The sequence below is a fragment of the Hippocampus guttulatus genome, chromosome 14 (assembly GCF_054856545.1).
Source record: "Hippocampus guttulatus isolate MCC_2025c chromosome 14, RoL_Hgut_1.0, whole genome shotgun sequence".
Lineage (NCBI taxonomy): Eukaryota > Metazoa > Chordata > Actinopteri > Syngnathiformes > Syngnathidae > Hippocampus > Hippocampus guttulatus.
Genome location: NC_141274.1, coordinates 5,694,495 through 5,713,409, shown reverse-complemented (window position 1 = coordinate 5,713,409; position 18,915 = coordinate 5,694,495). Strand labels below are relative to the sequence as shown.

Genomic DNA, 18,915 nt, shown 5'->3' with positions numbered 1-18,915 from the left:
CGCACGCACGCACATGCATGTCAGCTTGGGGATGAAATGGTGCTTGTGATCATGCAATGTTTGTTAGAAGAGATTCACATTTATGTTGATGACACGTGCATATGAAGTGTATAGCTGCCACATTAGCAAAAAAAAAAAAAAAGGTTCAGAATCACATTATAACATGATAAATCTCAGGTTATAATATCAATTCCATATTGGTGCTACATGATCGATTCAACAGTATAACCTGATCGCTTTCACATTTCACATGAAGTTTCATCTTTTGACGTGATATGTTTCATGATGTCATGTGATAAGGAAGTAAAATTCATCACATTAAAACGAAATTTGATTTGCGCGTTCAGCAAACCAAAACAAAGCAATGATTATTACATTTATAAAACTTTTGATATATTGCAATATGTTTTTTTAATGTATTTATTTTTTCTAATGTGGCAGCAATACTCTTCCGTATCTGGGAACTGATTTAAATGGTTAAAAAAAAAGTTTAATTCCACAATCATCATGCTCATGGCAAGAGTTGAAAGGTGCAACAGCGTCCACTAGAGGGAGACAGAAAGCATATAAGCGCCCCCTTGTGTGATCTGCTGATGAGGCCACTTTGCTTTGAGTGACATCTTAAAGGAGTTTGATAGAAAAATGCAACATTGAAAACAAACAACAGTGATCTCTTCATGAACGATTCCAGTGTGACGAAGTGGAAGAAATGACACAAACGAGCAGTCGGGACGCCGCACCAGCACCCCAGGAGATAAATTGTCAGCCGCGCCTCACTCGCTTTAGTAGGCTCACCTTTGTTAGCATGCTGCCAATGCCTTTATGGCGTATTTCATGGCGACTATTCAGCAGCTGTGTCGGGTTGGGTGTTAACGAGGTGCTACAGACGGTGCGGAACTGCCAAGAGATGAGTACGAATCGGTAATTGCTTGTTTGAATCCTAGGAAATGACAGCCGAGCTCAAATGTCACAGAAAGGAAATAGACAAGGGACATGATGGTGTTTCACGAGCCTGTAAAGTCAGTTGAGAGATTTGTTCCGAATTACATTCTTTCAAGATAATTGCTGAAAGTGCATCAAAATGTATGTTGTGCTCAATAGTGGAGATAAAACATTCACCCGGTTTTCATCATATCAGTTTTTTGGGGTTTTTTTGGGTTGTGGCTAAATCAGACGACGCACTTTGATATCTGGCTGGAGTCGCTCCTCCCCCACTACATAAGAACCTAACCACTATAGTACGCATCAGCAGTTATTTGGTGGAATTGTGAGTTACTTTGTGTCATTTTTACTCGGCCCAAGCCTCTTAGCTTGCAATGTCGCTAATGGCTAGTTCCTCTTGCTCTTGTAGCGGTGTGGAAAGCGCAGCGGCGACCCAGTGGGATGTTCAGTCATTCCTTGTTTATCTATCACTGGACGGACTAAATGATAAAATCTGTAATACGTAGATTTATATTCAAGCTTGTATATCACACCCGACGCAAACTGGATAAGAGTTGACAACATAGCAGCCAGGCCGGGGCCTGACTTTTAAAGCCACACACATTCAGAGTCACGGATACTACTTTGTTGGACGCCACGATGGCAACACCAGGTGAGCAAAAATAATTCCTTCACCTCCCATACATATTTTATCTTGGTTTCATGCGAAATCATTATTTATGCCTTTACTAGAACACGAGTAGGCAACTGTCGGCCCGCAGGCCGTATAGGGCCTCTCGACCACATTCTTCAATGGCCCATTAATTCTTCCCTAAGTCCCCCGAATTTTTTTCTGATGATTTTTTATGTGGTCCTATAAACCCCCCAAATTTTCCCCAAAATGCTGATGAACAATTGGTAAACGTTTTCCACAACAGAATGGGGTAAATAGAGAAAGCAACCCCAGAAAACTAGACCAAAAAAAAAAACATACATAAACAAGGGAAATGGCTTTTATGTGAATTTGCAGATGTGTAAAAATGTGTCATCTGTAGTTTGAACTTGTAATATCACTATTCTCCACTAGATGGCAGACATGGCCTAGTAATCCTAACTGCCCCGTACTACAACATAAGTATGCCCAATATTATTTTTTGATTATTTTTGGGGGGAGATTTGGAATTTTTGCTGTTTTTTTTTTGCCATCCTTGAATGGTCAGTTTTATGCACCAAAAAAACCCCCCACTATGTGGTTAATTTGTTATTTTTTGTTGGTTTTGAATAGTGGAACTTATACACATGCATTGAGAGGAGCCTGGACAATAAATAAATCACGAAATAAAGATGTATTGTATTCAGAGCTAACAGAAGGAGCACGTTTTGCTCATCTTAACTGCTGAGGAGAACGCTTTTCTACTAAGTTTTTCCAATTGGGATGAAGCTCGTTTGGTTTGACTGCTCAGTCGTCTTTGAAATTTTGTGCATGTGCAGGTTTGACGTGGCAGGACGACACCACCCAGCATGTTCTGGCCAAAGAACTCTCCAAAGTCAGGAAGATTCCTCATCGACTACCAATGAGCGCCGCCGCCGGCAACACGGACGGCAGGTAAGACACTCGAGACGATGAGGAAGTGGTGCGTATAGATAAACTGAGCTCATTGGCAGGCCGACGGCCGAGGCAATGGACCCCATAGATCGGCGGCTGAAGCCGGTGAAAGCAGAGCTTAGCAGAAACCTGCAGATGTACCTCCAGCGTCTCGGAATTCTCCCGAAGGCGGGCGGCGGTGAAAGCCTGAGGAAGGTTTGTTCACTTTATTTTTATGGTGTGTGGAATTTTAAGGGAAAAAAAATCAATTTAATAATTTTAGAATCAGATCAGAATCAGCTGTAAAAGCACGCAAGGAATTGGTCTTCACAGTCACGAGTCATCCACGAAAAATGAAAAATAAAAATGACCAACAGAGTGGTTCGCTACTTAACGGCCAAGTTTTTCAAATGGATAAAAGGAAAACATGAGGGAAAAAAAGATGCCCTATCTGCACTCTTTTAAAGGAGGGGGCACAATATGAACCCAGAACATTTTTTGGACAGTTATTTTTTAACGTCTTTCATTTGCTCAAAAACCTAATAAGACATGACAGATATGTTAAAAGTCCACCTGCAAATTCTGTTTCACTTAGCATCATGACGTTTGGTAGACATGACCATCATGAGTAGACCCACAAAAATAGTCTTTCCGTAAACCAGGACACTCAAATAACTTGGTGTTTTCCAGAGCGGTCAAGTCCAGTCAGACCTGTACAGCTCCAAGTCTGACCCGACGAATACCAAGGCGTCTTCATCCTTCAGAGTGAAGGAGAACCCATCAGCGGATCGGTTCCAAGTTGTCCTTAACATCCTAAGGGTGCTTCTCGCCGCCCATCCTGATGCCTCAGCACGCCTCAGACCCATCTACAGCCAGGGAATGGAAGCCTCTGACCCCAGGAACTTCAAATCCAGACCCAAAACTCCAGGAGGTCCTGCCAAGGAGCCTCTTACGTCAGTGGATGGTAAGTTCTGTATGAAAAACATACAAATGATAAAATAAAGACAATTATATGTTGTGAATATAAAACATTTCAAGGTACCACTGTCGATGTTTTTGCTTCATTTGATCCAAATGTCACATTGCAGAGAAGTTCATCCAGAACGTTTTGAAGAACATCGGCAGGCAACACCTGGACGTGGACAATCTGACACCGCATGACATGGACCAGCTGTCCAACCTCATCGTGGATGCTTTGCAAGTGGTGGACAAAGACCGTATCGCAGACCGGGATCACGTCCGACCCGGGCCGAGAGACTTGGGAGATGAGCTGAGTGACGGCAAGGAAGAAGAAAAGAAGGGAAATGGCAGAGATGAGGAGAATGTGGCGGAAGCTTCAACTGTGAAGATGACCTCTCCTGACCCACCTCAAGGTACCGCCAATCAAACTTGACGGCGGTTAATCACAAATGGCTGGTGAATGCGAAAAGATGACATCATAGGAAGCACTAGAGCACTACGATACTGATAACATGAGAAATAAGGAACTTTTTTTTTTTAACCAACAGAAGTCCAATCACCGACTAATGACGACAAAGTGAAGAACGAGGTGAGCCTGTCTGAAGTTCCCTCTCTTAATGTGGTTTGCCGTTTGGAACACTCGATTAATCGATGAATCATTGCACCTTTAACTTATAGAGACATAACCCTGGTAGTATTAGCTGACTACAGCTAAGGGAACATGTAAAATAGAGGTAGTGCTGCAGTTGTGCCAGCTGGCTCACCTAGCAGTGTTTGTAAAAGAGGTACACTACAATGTTTAATACAGACATGCTAGTAGCCTAAAACTAATGTTAAAAATGTAGGTAAAATCAAGGCACACTGTGGTTATGCTAGCTGACAAACTAACGCCACATGGAAGATTGCTGCACTTTGTGATTGTCTAAGCTGTCTAAAGATAAACTCGTAGTGTATGTAAAATAGAGGTATTCTGTGGCCATGCTAGGTGGCTAAAACTAACTGTGCCTCTGAAATAGTGGCAATATACTAACTCACTATAGCTAATGTGCTAGCTGGTTAAAATTAACACTAAAAGTGTCTGCAAAATAAAGCTAAGGGTATATGTATTGTGTTTATTATCTATAGCAAACGTGCTATTTGGCTAAATTTCTTTATGTAAATTAAAGGCGCACTGTGGTTGTGCTAGCTGGCTAAAGCTAATTGTATGTGCCAGATAGATGCACGACAGTTTTGTTTGTTAGGTAAAATCAACACAGTGCAACAAATGTAAAATGGAGGCATGCTACAATGCTGCTAGCTGTCTAAAAGTATCGCTAATAGCGTATGTAAAATAAGGGCACCCTGCTGTTATGCTAGCTGGCCAAATGAATGTATGTACATTGAAGTGTGTTTTCTGACATAATTTTGCTTCCAGGCTGGTGGTGAAAATGTTTTCAGCAAACTTCTGGCCTACTTGGACCAAAGAGCCTCTTTCCCTTCCACATCTTCCCCTCCTCACCGTCAGTCGGGTCTGGAGAACGTTCGTAGCCGCACCAGTGAGGTGGGCTTGTCGGTCCAAAAGAAGGACACCACACAGTCAGTGGAGGAGGTGTCCGAGGTGGCGGGCTGGGTGAAGGAGGTGGCCCCGCCACCGGCCGCTGTCAAATACCAGGAAACGCGTCAGAAGATGTCAGACGAACTCCAGCTGGATGTCAAGGCCGCAGGGAAGGAGGCAGATGATGTCTTTGGATATGTCATCACGGACACTGAGTGAGTTCACGCAAGCCTTGCCTGTTCATGGAGAAATTTCATTCCATATTGAATTCAACAGTCTTAAAAAGCTCTCAAAACTGTAGGATGTCATGTGATGAAGTGATGAGTGTTTTGTCGATTTTGCCTCCTCAGCGGTCTTCAGACGGACCAAGGTCTGCACATGATGGAGATCCTGGCTCGCATGGCCAGAATCCAAATCACCGACTTTGCCGAGTTGTCGTACGTATGAACGCTTTCTCTCTTCTCTTCCATCTCGTCTGATTCACAAATCAAAGCCCACATATGATGTCAAATTGACTGTAATGTTTGCATCCAATGACAAAGTAAATCAAAGTCATCTGAGCATTGCAGAGCAAAACACAACCATTGATGCGTTTCAATAAAACATTTTCATGGTCAACAATTTTAATGTCATGTGATGCGACCCCCCCCCCCCTGAAAAAAATCAAAACATTGATCAAATCGATCTTCCTCCGCTTTTTTCGAGCAGAGGCGTTAGCCTAGCGTGGCCAACGTCCTGTCTGCACCAGCGACACACACCCGCAACACTTGAGCCAAACATCCACTCCACTCACCTCCACACCCACACTACGACTCGCGACTCCCAATACAGAAATATTTGGATAGTTTGACTCATAGCCTGAAACGATTAATGAAATGAAATGATTAATCCAATTGTCCTTTATCAGGATACAGGGGGTTTTATGTAGCGGATATGGAGTCACTCCAAATACTTGGAATCGAAAAAAAAAAAGTATGTACTGTATGTATACGCTTATTATGATGCAGAAGGTGTCGCCATCCATCAAGTGGACATGAGCGATTTCCCGTCGAGGCGTTGGCCTTAGCGTTGAGATGGATGACGTCGTGACGCACGTGATGAATGGTTGCGCCGAGTCGCCGCCGGCCGCCGCAAATAATTGTCACCATTTTTTTTTCCGCCTTCTTATTCTGATGCTTTCATCTGCTCTTGTTTGCAAGGTGATTTACTTGCAGAGCTGACATTCGTAGTGGAAATGATTGAAACGAGCTCATTAGCATTAACGCCGATTATTTGAAGTGGTTGTGAAGGCCGTTTCGGTGGAGAACCGCTTCCAGTTTGTTTTGATGACTATTTAGCTGCATAATTAAAATGTTTCAACCAAGAATCAAGTCTTAATGTTGGCTTAAGGCCACGGAGGGGGAATATCTATCTTTACCCAATCTATTGTGTCATGGACAAGTGTCAAAGAGAAACGCATTAAAAAAAGTGTGAAGGAGAAGAAGAGTGTCAGAAAGGAGAAGTGTCACCTACCGCATATGTGCAGGCGTTAAAAAGAAGAGTGTTAATATTAAGTGGGGGGGGGGAGTGTTACAAATAAGAACAAGGCTAAACAGAAAACACATGCTAAAAAAAACAGTCAAAGAAAAACATTTTTAGTGTTTTAATATAAAGTGGCCACAAAAGCAACCCGGGCGGGCGAAAGGGGACGTGGCCATCCGTCTCTCGGCGGGGGGTCGTTTGAGCGGCAAGAAGAACAAAAGCTTCTTCGGATGGGGTAGCCGACCACACGCATGCTTTCGCCACCTTGTGATTCATTTGGCGCCCGCTGGGAAAACTGCAAAATGGCCGCCTGACACAAATCTATTTCTTTGCACGCAACACCTCCTCAACCACAAGGACCGAAAAAGACAACATAGAGTATACAATATACATATATTTTTGCTTTGTGTTGCCAGCAAAACGTTTGAGTTTGAACAATCTTTAAAAATTTCAAACCTGTAACTAAAACATCTCTGGTTTGGAATGAGTTCAGTCAAATTTGACTTGTTGATAGCAGGTTTTGGATTGAAGGCACAATTTCCAACTTCACCGTTAGGTGGGGCTGTTACACTCTTCATTCATTGTGATAATGAACAAGGGGCACAACAATCCCACCGCCAATTTGCAAACTCGATTTTTTTTTGTGGGGGGCGGGGGGGTATATTGCTGACATGATTCCAAATGTGCAACTGTTGAAGTAATTTGTGTGTGTGTGTGTGTTTTAGGGTGGTGGGCCCTGCCGTGACGTTCAAAGTGAGCCCCAACCGGCAAAATGTCAGCACAGCATACGTGGCACGAGTGGCCGGTAGGTCACATTTGCTTCCACAAGCTTACATGAAAATCAATGAAAAAAAAATCACTTATATTACAAAATGGATGAAAATATTTTTCTGCACTGTGATAAGCACGGCGGGTGTGCTTGCGTGTGTGTCATAAAATCATAAAAAATGCAAACAAGGACAATATATGAAATGTACATGAGTGACTACTTTTTTTGTTTGCACAAAATGAATGCGATGGTCTCCACGGTGACCTTGGACGGAACCCCGAGGGTTAAAGTTCACAGAATGGCAGACGTGCTGTTGCATTAAGAAACGGCGTTGAGGCCCACGTCACGTGCCGCCTCCATTATGGGGGTTGCCGGCGGCAAGGCGCTGACCTTTTATTGGGATGCGGGCAAAAGGGAGGCGGGCCGTGAGAGCGGGCCCTCGAGGAGAAGCCGGAGGTCGGGGTCAGGACAGCAAGTGTCACAATTAGCACTTAAGGCAGCTGTGATGCAAATACAACCAATTTAAAATATGCATGTGAGTTGCAGGGTATTACTTTTGTTCACTTGGGGTTGCCCTCCTCCATGTCTGTATTGTCATATCTGTGACTTTAGAATGCATGTAACGTATAAAGGCCCGGGAAGTGATGTCTGCGTCAGCCAATCGGAGTGTAACGTTGGCTTTTGTTGGCTGGCTGCCTCCAGCCTCAATCGTGACAATTTTTTGTTGGCAAGTTAACTTTTGGTTTCGTCCTACTATATTGGCCTGGACGTGGATGCCGCCAAGCTGACCTTCAGCCCAGATAAAGCCAAAGTCAAAATGCCAAATGTAATTTCCGTCCCAGTAATGTGTTCATCTTGCTCACTTTGCCTTCTCGTCGTCTTGTCTATGAAGAGAAAATATTATGCTTGGCTAATGGCGTCAAAATTGTCATTTGCTGACCTTGTGTAGCAATCGAAGACAGCCAACCTCATGATTGCTCTGTTTGAGAAGGAATAATCGATATATCGTGGTGTGCTAACATGCCAATGGTGAGTCGACTGGTGTTTTTCATGATACGGGCCAACTTTTAGCCGATTTCTGTAGTCCTCCATGAATGCAAACCGATTCTCTTTTGTGTCGAATCTAAAGACATTTGCAAATATTTGCTTCCACTCTGAAAAACCATGATCAACATTTTTTTTCTGCTATACTGGATGAATGATTTTGAAAAGCTTCATTCAATAAAACCCATCATAAAAGTATTTTAACTAACTTTTTAACATGCCCCGTCCGATTAAGCCACTGATTTAATCGACTGTTATTAGGGTTTTTCATGTCATGATTTTTTTGGCCATTTTTTTCTCATTTTTGGTGTTATATGAGTAGAAACTTTTGTTGTTAAATATTTTTTGAATTAGTTAACCGATTAGATGTTTTTGGCAATTTAATTTTACCAAATTTTAGAATCGGCATCGACTTGAAAAAAACTTCTTCATGCAAGAAAGTTGAATTTCTGCTCTTTTCAGTTTCAAGTTACAAATTTCCAACATATTAATTAATTACTCAGTATTTCAGTCGACAACATACGCTCGAAATGTCACTTTGTCGGGTTTTTTTTTTGGTGATGTAAAATATGTGCCTTGGCTCAATTAAGTTTTTGGAAAGTGTGTTGTCACGTAGCCCGTAACGATGGCCTCTTGGCTCCACGGTGACAGTACGGTGTCAAGGTGCCTCTCGACTTTATTTATTATTCATAATCTCATTTCAATCCCCCCGCCTGCCTCGCCCATAATTGATAACCCATCGGCGACGTAATCCCAGCAGGAAGTGGCTTGACTGAATCATTTACATTTCGTTCCACTAAGAGTCGTGGAAGTTGCTAATATCCTGGCCGCTAATGAAGCCGCGGCCGTGATTAGCGGCGGCTAATGAATTAGTCACGAGCCGCTGGAGGTGTGGCTTCCTGTGACATCACCAAGCAAATGTTGACATTTGCTGCCGTCCTGATGAGCTACCCGTGCTCTGTTTTCGCCGGCTGCGCAGCGTCTGATGAGATGTGGCAGTGAGGTGGACTGATTGGCCCCCCTCCGGGGCGCCTGCCTTTGATTATCACGGTAAAAAAAAAAAAGAACCCCACCCCACCCGATCACTCGCTGCCCCCCCCCCCAACACCCCTTCTCCAGGAACCACGCACCAACCACCATCTTATTTTGCAAAGCATCAGAAAGAATGAGGAAGTGCCAAGGTGATTCCCTTATAGCTACAACACGTACTTTATTTTGAGTTGAGCGCTTGCCACGTTCAAACACGCCCCCACCTTTCAACTTCATCCTTTTCAGCAGAATTACTCAAACCCTGCCTGCCCCGCCCTCTTTTTGGAACGTTGGCTTCCTGTCATTTGTGTTTTTCACCATTGACACCTTCTATAAAGTCATCAGGGCATCCAGTCACCCTGGACTGGTCACTAGGCAATTGCCGGACAGATGGAGATGAATGACGGACTGGTCGCTCATGTGCAGGGCAAATCGAGACAAAAATTGCGTACGTGCCTCCGTGCGAGCGCTTGCGGGTTTTTTGTGTGACTGTATCACTGAGTATGAATGTGAATGTGTGTTTTCATGTCCGACCGTGTGCATCTTTGTGTATATGTGGTGGTGATAGCACCATGACCATGAGAACCAAACCTTGTGTGTCCTGAGGTTAGCGATGACAATTCTCAACAGGAATGTCGAGGCGTAGATGCTTGGAAAAATACCGATTAGAATGTCCTCCACACAAATACGCAAGTGTGCGCGCGTGCGACCACTTTGGTGGCAGTAAGATGGAGCTAAGTGTTGCATTGGCGCCTTGAAGTGTAAATAGCTTTTTTGTATTGCCTATTAGTCTCTCATAACCTGCCTGCGTGTGTGTGTTATTGATAATCTCTCGGTCTTTGTCGCCCCTCCTGTTTGCACTTTAATGTGCGTCTGACGAAAGACGTGTTATGTTTCTCCAGCTGCTTCAGTTTCAATATCCTGTGCAGTGCACCTCCACCTTTCTCTCCCCCCACTGTGAGTTCCTGCGTGTGTTTTTGCATCATAAAGAGATCTTTCTGCTTTGATATTATCAGCGGTGGCCATTGAAGAGCAGGGAAGATGTTGGGGAATATGAATGTGAAAAGATACATGCGTGCGCTTTTGAAGACAAGATGTGTGGAGTCGTAGTGTACATGCCGGGCCACTCGTTGGCGCTGTGGGGCCAAATCACGGTGGCAGACGGCGCACAGTAGAATGATGTGTAATCGGAATTATATCAACCCGATTACACATATTATAATTGCTACCGGGAAATTGGAAAATCATTCTCTTTCGGTACCTTTCACACAAAGTTTTGTGTTCCTGCAAAACTTGGAGTGGTCACCAGAGCTGTTTGACATTATTCCCGGACTGCCGTCAGTTGCACTTTAAACTCCCGCCATTGGAGCCGCTGGCATTCCTGCAGGCGACAACCAGGCGGGGATGCAGGTTCACGGCATTAGAATTTGAAGATGACATCGAGGCGGCTTTTTTTTCCCCCCCCTTTCTTTATCAGATCCGCTGATCAGTTGCTGCTAAAGAATACCCGCAGGACGAGATGTGGCGGCGGGATCTGTTACCCTGGATTTAGCGAGCCTGCGGGCGCTGATGATGATATTGATGTGTTTGCGCTTGGCGGTGGAGCAAACAAGAAGAAGAAACAAGTTCTCAGGTGGCAGACGTGATTTGTAGAGGGGGGGGGGCAAAGTGTTTCTCATGTGGCAACTTTACCTTTAGGGCAACTGCAGCGCTTGGACCAAACTATAAATGAGAAGCCAACACATTTCGACAAAAGTATTTTCCCAAAAAGTATTGAGACATATACAAAAAGTGAAAACGGAAGGACGTTTGACCAAAACTACAGAGATATGTGCACGAAGAAAATGCAGATTGGACAAAAGTATTGGGACACTTGGAGATGTGTTGAAGTAAAAATATATTTTAGTAGTATTATAGTAATATTGTTCTTTTTGTTTCATCCAATGCTGGTTTAGTATAGCAATGGGGGGTGTATGATGTTAACCGTAATAAACTAAATAATAAAACCGTAACATCAGTTGCGGTTTTATATATATATGAATATGAATATGTTCATATTCATATATATATGAATATGAACAACATGAAAATTGTTCATATTTCATGTTGAAATATGAACAATTCCAACATGTTCATATTATTTTAAAAATTAGAGATGTCTCAATCGCTTTTTACCAAGTCCTGATCCGATACTTTGGGATTGCCTTAAGCAGTCTTTTTTTATTTGATTTGATTTCATATTTGTTTTTCTGTTATTTCACAAAAATCAAAGCAAAGATTACTCTTCATTGTGAGAATCAGATCCGAAACAAAATCGGTGTCATTTTCAGGTCTTGTTGTAGTGCATTAGTCAATAAAAGTTGTATTTCGTTGATGGAGTCGACATCAGCAAGATGTTGGGAAGACGCCGGGCTTTCTGTGATTTATACTCTCTTGGACTACAGCTGTGGTGATCCACTAATGTGATTACATCTATGCTGTCGCCGCGGCGACAGTACGGCGATACGTCCGCCCTCCCCCCCCCCCCCCCTCCCTCTTTTGCCCGCTTGCCTCATCCCCACCTCACCATTTGAGGGATGGCCGTTGTTTTCTTCTCATTATACGACTCCAGAGATGCAGCGGCAAGGCCGTGGGGTGGTTGGCGGGGGGCGGCCCGGGTGCTTAATGGTGGAAATAATGAGCCAGTGGTGCTGGCAGCGCTTCATTCTGCCAGCCCAGGCCCTTTCCTTTTGTCCAGAGTGAAAAATGAGCCGATTCTGGCTGTGTTTTTCCCCTCTCGGCTCCCGGCTTACATTGAGTTAACATAAAGCACAGCTCAGGACAGGCCCGCCCCGTGTGACAAATGAAGCGCCTCTGTGTGCTTTGGAGGGAAAATAACAGCGGCCTTCATGTACAAATGAGATTAGCTTCTTTTTTTTTTTTTTTTTTAAACACCAACTTCCATTTTTTTTAAAATGTAACATTGTTGGGGAAGGAGGGGGGGAATGAAGAATTTGATTAGACTTCATTTCCTTTGCTTTGCCAAAAATTCAACACCAAGGCAAGAACTCGTCAATAACCTAATCATGAACATAGTCAAGAACCATTTCAAGAATCTGCTCAAGAACCTAGTCCAACACTGTCAAGAAGCAATTCACAATCCTCGTATAAAACATGTCAAGAACCATTTCAAGAACTACCACAAGAACCTCTTCAAGAATCTAGTCCAGTGGTTCTTAACCTTTTTAGAGGTACGGAACCCAACCAGTTAATATGCACATTCACCGAACCCTTCATCAGTGAAAAATAAATAAATATATTTTTACAAATTCAAGATATTAAAAAAACACATTTATTAAAAACAGAAAAAAGTCAATACAATTTCAAGCGATAAGTATATTTTTTATACTTTTTCTTTTTAAATTGTACGACATATTATGACAGTCACACGTTGACTACTAAGCAAACTAAATTTCCCACAGCATTGATTGGACAAGCAATGGCATGTGATCATCTGCAGTCAGTGATGGCCAAGTGGGCATGTCATAACTAATGAACATGTTGAGTTGGGTGTGTCTTACCCTCCATGGCAGAGGCTCCGTCGAACCCCTGAGACCGACCTACCGAACCCCTGGGGTTCGATCGAACCCAGGTTAAGAACCACTGGACTAGTCCACAAACAAGTCAAAAACAGTCAACAACCTAGTCAAAAAAACAAGTCAAAAGCCAGCTCAAGAACTTTTGATGCGGGGCTTCTTCCATCGAGAAGAGTTGAGAACTTGGAATTTCATGTCCCTCCTTGCTCTGGGTTGGGTGCCGTCCCATTTCGTATGCGTCGCCCACAAATGGTAAAAATACACATGGCTTAGCACCTGAATGACTTGTCTTTTTGTATCTTCCTCGTTGCAGTGGAACAGAAAGCGTCGCTGGAGAAGGAAGCCAAGCTCCGCATCCTGGAGGCGGGAATCGCAGATGTGAGTACCCTGGTCTCAGATGTTGACATTGCAGAAATTAGCCTGTTTGGTGGGGCCGTTGGGGAGTACGTCTTTCGTTAACCATGACCACCGGGGCAGAGCTAAGGGTGTTGAAAGAGGTAAGTGTGTTTTACTTGCTGAATTTAAGTCCTGAGTATGGGAAAATGACAATTGCGGGTGTCTAAAAGAAAGCCCTTATTATGAGTATCATTTCTTACACTGTAAAATCCAACAGTTGCCCTGACATGCAAACATGAGTTAACTTTACTAGGTTATCCCAAATATACCCTTCATGACTAGTATTTATTAATCAACAATGACTAGCATGCTTAAAAATGCAAATTACTTAGATGACTAAAATGAACTAGTTGTTGTTTTAAGTGAAACCGGTTTGCATACTTTTTGTCTTAGGTTATGACAACTAATTGGATTTTACAGTATATGATCAAATGAGTAATAATGAAGACCAAGAAGAGCGTCGGCATCTCTCGGTCATCATTGCTATTCTACCGCTATTCTCCTCGGCCTCTGCAGCGAATAGACTCCACTCGCCTATCGATCCAGCGGTTAGTCCGCACCGAAGATGCCGCGTGTCAGTCAGAGAGGTGGAGATTGAGTGGGAGAAACGAGGAGGGTGGCGAGTAGGAATCAGTCAATGGGATCGATAGCGGCCTGCAAGCATGAGCCAATTATGAGGAATCCAACCCGAGACGGCTAAAATGTGCCTGTTATTGTTCCAATGCCTTTTTCATTTCGACCCTCTCCCCCAAAGGTTCTGCTTGAGTACCTTTTATGGTTGATACTGTATATATACAATTTAGGAACATGGTCCTTGGATCTGTTTCCACAGCAGTTTAAAGGTCTGAAAGGGTTTTGCGGGACACAATTTACAAACACTGATGAAACCCTCCGGTCTAAACTCCCCAAGCCAGGCAAGGATACACTCCAAAAACCATTTGGGGGACAAAAAGGACGACACCTTGAGAAGGGATCACAGGGGGGCCGGAGAGAGGAGAAGCGGTAGTAAAACAGGCCAAAAATCCAGATGATAGGGCCATTACCCCTCTGATATTTTGTGGAGGATATTGGTACTAGGTCAAGAAGCTCGTAAAAAAGTTCCATACCGCGTTACTAACCATGTGAAAAGTCAAGTCTAGAATCAAGTCGTGAGCCAATCCAAGAACCAATTCGCCCGCCAAGCATAGAACCAACAAAACGCCGATCCTGTTATTATTGTCAAGTCGTTTTTGAATGTGTTGTTTGTTCATCGTCCCCCAATCCGAGCCTGTCCTGCGGTCCCGAATGAATTCTCAGAGGGTTGAAGTCTGTGAAGGAAAAGAAGAGAAGAGATTTGAGCTTAAATGCTGAAAGGTGTTGACTGCGCATCCTTGAAACGTGGCCCGTCAGGTCTGTGCGCTCTCCTGCCTGCAAATAGCCCGCAATCTCCCGCAGGTGGTCTGACCTTGGCAGCTTTTATCAGACCATCAATGCAGGGAAAAAGATTGCTTGATTTATTTTATATATATTTATATACGCTATATATATTTTTTTATCCTTCTCCAAAGCTCGCGCTCGCTCACTTCGCTTTGAGCCAAAAGACGAAGCAAAAAAGATAATAGACAATTGTAGATTTGAGCCAAGCGATCATTTCATCCCGATGCGGGCGAAGATCGGAATACTGATGGAGCTTTATCTCGCGACGCGTTTTAGAGGTCAACAGGCCACCTTTCAAAGGGCATCGACACCAAAATAATGTCAACGTCATTCATTAACAATTAATCACTTATAAAATGAGTACAAAGACTTAAGTCGTATTTTAAAACCCTTCAATCCATTGGGATGAATCAAGGTAGTGGGCCACGCGGCCTCATGGGTGCCATTTGTTTGTTGTCACACTTTCAAAATGAACTTGAATTCATTGAGGAAGTGGCACCGCCTCGCAGGTGCTAGCTTAGGTGCTAGCTTAGATGCTAAGCATTCGGTGTTCACCGAGTCACAAATAACGACGTTATGAAGTGGCGCCGCTGAACTGTCGTCATTACCCGACCGTTAATTCAATGTGGTTCTTATTAATCAGTGCCCTTACATTCCTCGAAAGGTGTCTTAAATACAAGCTATTAATAGTATAAATATTGTTATTATAAAATAATGTAGTCTAATTCTCTTTGTCCAATTAAATCGAATAATTCTATTTTATTTTTGACTCTTAATTTTTACGGCATTCTTGGGATCCTTGAAATGTACTTTCAACATGAACGGTATATTATAAAAAGTAATATTTATTAAAATGTATGATCATAAATATGTCAGGGATGTGGTTGGCAAGCTGTTGGCGGCGGCACGTGCGTGCTCATTAGCGTCGGCCCTCCTCGCTCGCCCTGGCCCAAGTTCAAGCGTGAAATTTGGTTTTCGGGGGCGCGGGAGCACCTCGTCCGCTGCCGGGCTGGCTCGCTGCCAGCGGGCAGACGTGCATACAGACTGCGTCTCCCATGATGCACCCTGGTGTTGCGCTCCCGTAGCTTCAGCGGACAAAACCAAATGGAAATGTCTGAATTGCGTAACGCTCAATGTTTGAAAATCAACATTTCAAGTGATTTCACATTCTGATGTCAATTTTTTAAAAATCGTTAAGATGCTTTTTTTTTTTAACTTTTAAATTTTTTATTTTGTCAATTTTCTTTTAAATTTTATATTTTGTTAATTTTCTTTTGAAAATTTTATTTCACTTCATGTTAAGATTTGTTTCATTTTTATTTTGTACATTTTCCTCTTCAAATTTTCCTTCATTTATGGAGGAAAAAAAAAACGGATTTAATTTAAGTAAGGACAAATTTGATCAATATCACATTTTTTCTTGTTTTTCTTTTTTGATTTTCAAAATATAATCTCACAGATGCTCCATGAATCCGCATTAACGTTAGTCTCCGTGTCAAAAATGAGATCCCCAAAAAAAGATGTGGCGAAAAATGCGCACTGATAAAATTTAAGATATGTGCGATTTAAAAATCTGCCTCATTGTGTGACCACAAAAACTGAAGCATGATAAGCCGAGGGATTGGTTCATCTCTTGTAATTCATTATCATTTATACCCTGAAAAAGTTGAAATCAGCATTTTTATTGCTATAAAAATCAACTATTTATACACATTTTAACTTGATTGTCGGTTTGTTGAACAAACAAATTCAAGTGTAGCTTTCGATTTCACAGCTTGTGCTCACTTCCAAAGTTTTGTTTATTTATTTTTGCGTGATGCAACACCCGAGTAATGTATTTGATATTCTGCTACCGTCCAAAGAGGAAGTCTGCCGCTTTTTTTTTTTTTAAATGTTGCTTGGCGTCTTCGTCTGCTTCTTCTGCAGAACGGCAACGAGGGTAAAGAAACCACCTTTCCAATCAAACAAATAATCATCTCAAAAAGAAGAATCCATTTCATTATCTGCTCTTTTAATAATAATAGTAATAATAATTTTGACAAATAGAATTGGGACCTCAGAGCTGTCGCTACTTGGGCCCAAATAAATCAAATTCCCCAAAATTCAGAAGAATGAAAACCAACCATGAATGGCGAAAACTTTTCTTCTCCCGCTGCAGTCTGTTTTTGTTTGCCTCTTCATCTAAAGTCGTCGTCCTCAAGTTTTGCGACTATATCCCCGGCAGGGGTTCGAGGGGCACCCTTTTGGTGCCGCGGCACCTCTTTTGTCCGAGTGGCATCCCGGCAGTGGCGGCAGATTGGCGGCCGGGCTAGCACGATGACACAAAAGGCACGGCAGCGGGGAAATCTTTTCACGGCCCCCGACTGCCGCCGAGCGCTGGTGGATGTTTACCGTGCCGGCGTGTCATTCATGAGCTGTCTCCAGAAAAAAAAAAAATTCTTGCCTCTGAGTGATGTGTTGTGAGGAGCGCTCCCAAACGTCAACCACACTGAGGGATGTAACGATGGCGAAGGGCTTTCGTTAGTCCGCACATGGAAGACTTGGTTTAGTCCCATCCATGAAGGTGGAATGAAGCCTTTGGCAAGCTGGAGATTTATTTTTCAATAACCCAAGTAGTGTTCTAGATACAAATTCTCTTTGGTTATTATCATTATTTTTATTTTTTTAAATAAAGAGTTGCATTTTGGACGACATTAACCCGTACATGCAACAATAATAATAACATGATAAGCTGTCCACTGTAGTAACCGCTGTCCCTGAAAGGGTTAAAGACAAGATATTTTTCAAGTTGAAAGTTAGAATTGTTTTTAGTCAAATTTAAATATTTATTAGGATAATAGAATCGTTTTGCGTCATGAATATGATATTTTTTTAAATTAAAAAACATGTTTTTTGAGTGACCTGCCAATGTGGAGTAAAAATATTTTGACTGGCAAATACCGTATTTTCGGCACTAAAAGGCGCAGCTAAAAGCCTTCCATTTTCTTAAAAGCTCAGTGCGCGCCTTAAAATCGGATGCGCCTTGTGTATGGTCATTACGGTAATATTTCGACCCCAAAATGGCTCCTTGCTCGAGACATGCTTAAAGCGCAGAGTTCAAACTTAAGGCGATCAGTTTTGCAGTTGAACACGGACATAGAGCAGCGACAAGAGAATTCAACGTTAACGGGTCAATGTTATAACTTGCTGTTGGTGAAGTGAACTGTGTCGCTGCTTTATTAAATAAGTTTCACTGACATCTGATCATCGCTACATAAATCAGGGTGTAGTATAGTGTAGCGTTCTGTTGGCATTTCCTTGCGCATTGCTCCATCTAGTGGATGCATTGTAGATTGTGTCTTATAATGCGGTCCAATATATGAAAAGAAATTTCCAAAATAGGCCATTCATTGAAGGTGCGCCTCATAATCCAGTGCGCCTTTTAGTGTGGAAAATACGGTACGTTTGAAGGTACTTGCAGGCGAAAAACTACAAACAGCATTGTTTGCCACGGGGTATGCGCAAGCTCGTAAAAAAAAAGAAAAAAGCTACTCTTTTACCATTAAGCCTACATAATATCAATATGTTCCAAAGTCAAATCAGTAAATTGTTTATTCTAAGTCAGCAGTGCATTTTTTTGTCACATTTCACATTGCTCGGGCTCCTCTAAAGAAATCGGCATTTCTTTTTTCTTTTTTTTTTGGTCAGCCACCTGGTTAGAAGTGTGTGTGTGAGAGTAAGTGTTGTGCTATGATCTGACTAAGTTGCAATGTTTTGCAGTTTTGCTGGCGTGGTAACAAGAGTTGCGTTGCGGTGTCGGGAGAATTGCGGGGGACTGGGAACGTGCTTCAAGGAAAATGAAAGATTGGCGCTCAAAGCGCCCTCCGCCGCTCGCTGTTCAGAGCTGTGAGGGGCCGTGTGGGGGTCGAGGGGAAAGTTAGCCACATCTCGCGCACACGCACACGCTTAAGCCAATAGTGACTTGAGTGGCTGCCACCTCCAGCTGTCACAAAGGGGCAAAAGGAGGTGTGTTCTCTGGTTTGATTTGGGCTTAGGGGGCAGGTGGGGGGGGGGGGATATAAAGATAAACTGAAGAGCCCCCCCGCCCAAACTCCACACACACACACACACACACACACACTTGAAGGAGCTTGTCATCTGCATCAGGCAGCTTCACCACTCATTG

General features: G+C 42.9%; 1 protein-coding gene across 2 annotated transcripts in view; it reads left to right on the top strand.

The window, feature by feature from the left end:
* Positions 1–18,915, top strand: part of LOC147194631 (receptor-type tyrosine-protein phosphatase N2-like) — a 49,486-nt gene that overhangs the window by 2,199 nt on the left and 28,372 nt on the right. For both annotated transcript variants that reach the window (XM_086129926.1, XM_086129927.1), the window contains 9 exons: positions 2,413–2,527; positions 2,587–2,722; positions 3,197–3,470; positions 3,595–3,879; positions 4,015–4,055; positions 4,881–5,215; positions 5,351–5,437; positions 7,247–7,326; positions 13,252–13,316. In XM_086129926.1, the coding sequence (XP_085986052.1) occupies positions 2,413–2,527; positions 2,587–2,722; positions 3,197–3,470; positions 3,595–3,879; positions 4,015–4,055; positions 4,881–5,215; positions 5,351–5,437; positions 7,247–7,326; positions 13,252–13,316 (1,418 nt within the window). The remainder of the gene's footprint in view (positions 1–2,412; positions 2,528–2,586; positions 2,723–3,196; positions 3,471–3,594; positions 3,880–4,014; positions 4,056–4,880; positions 5,216–5,350; positions 5,438–7,246; positions 7,327–13,251; positions 13,317–18,915) is intronic.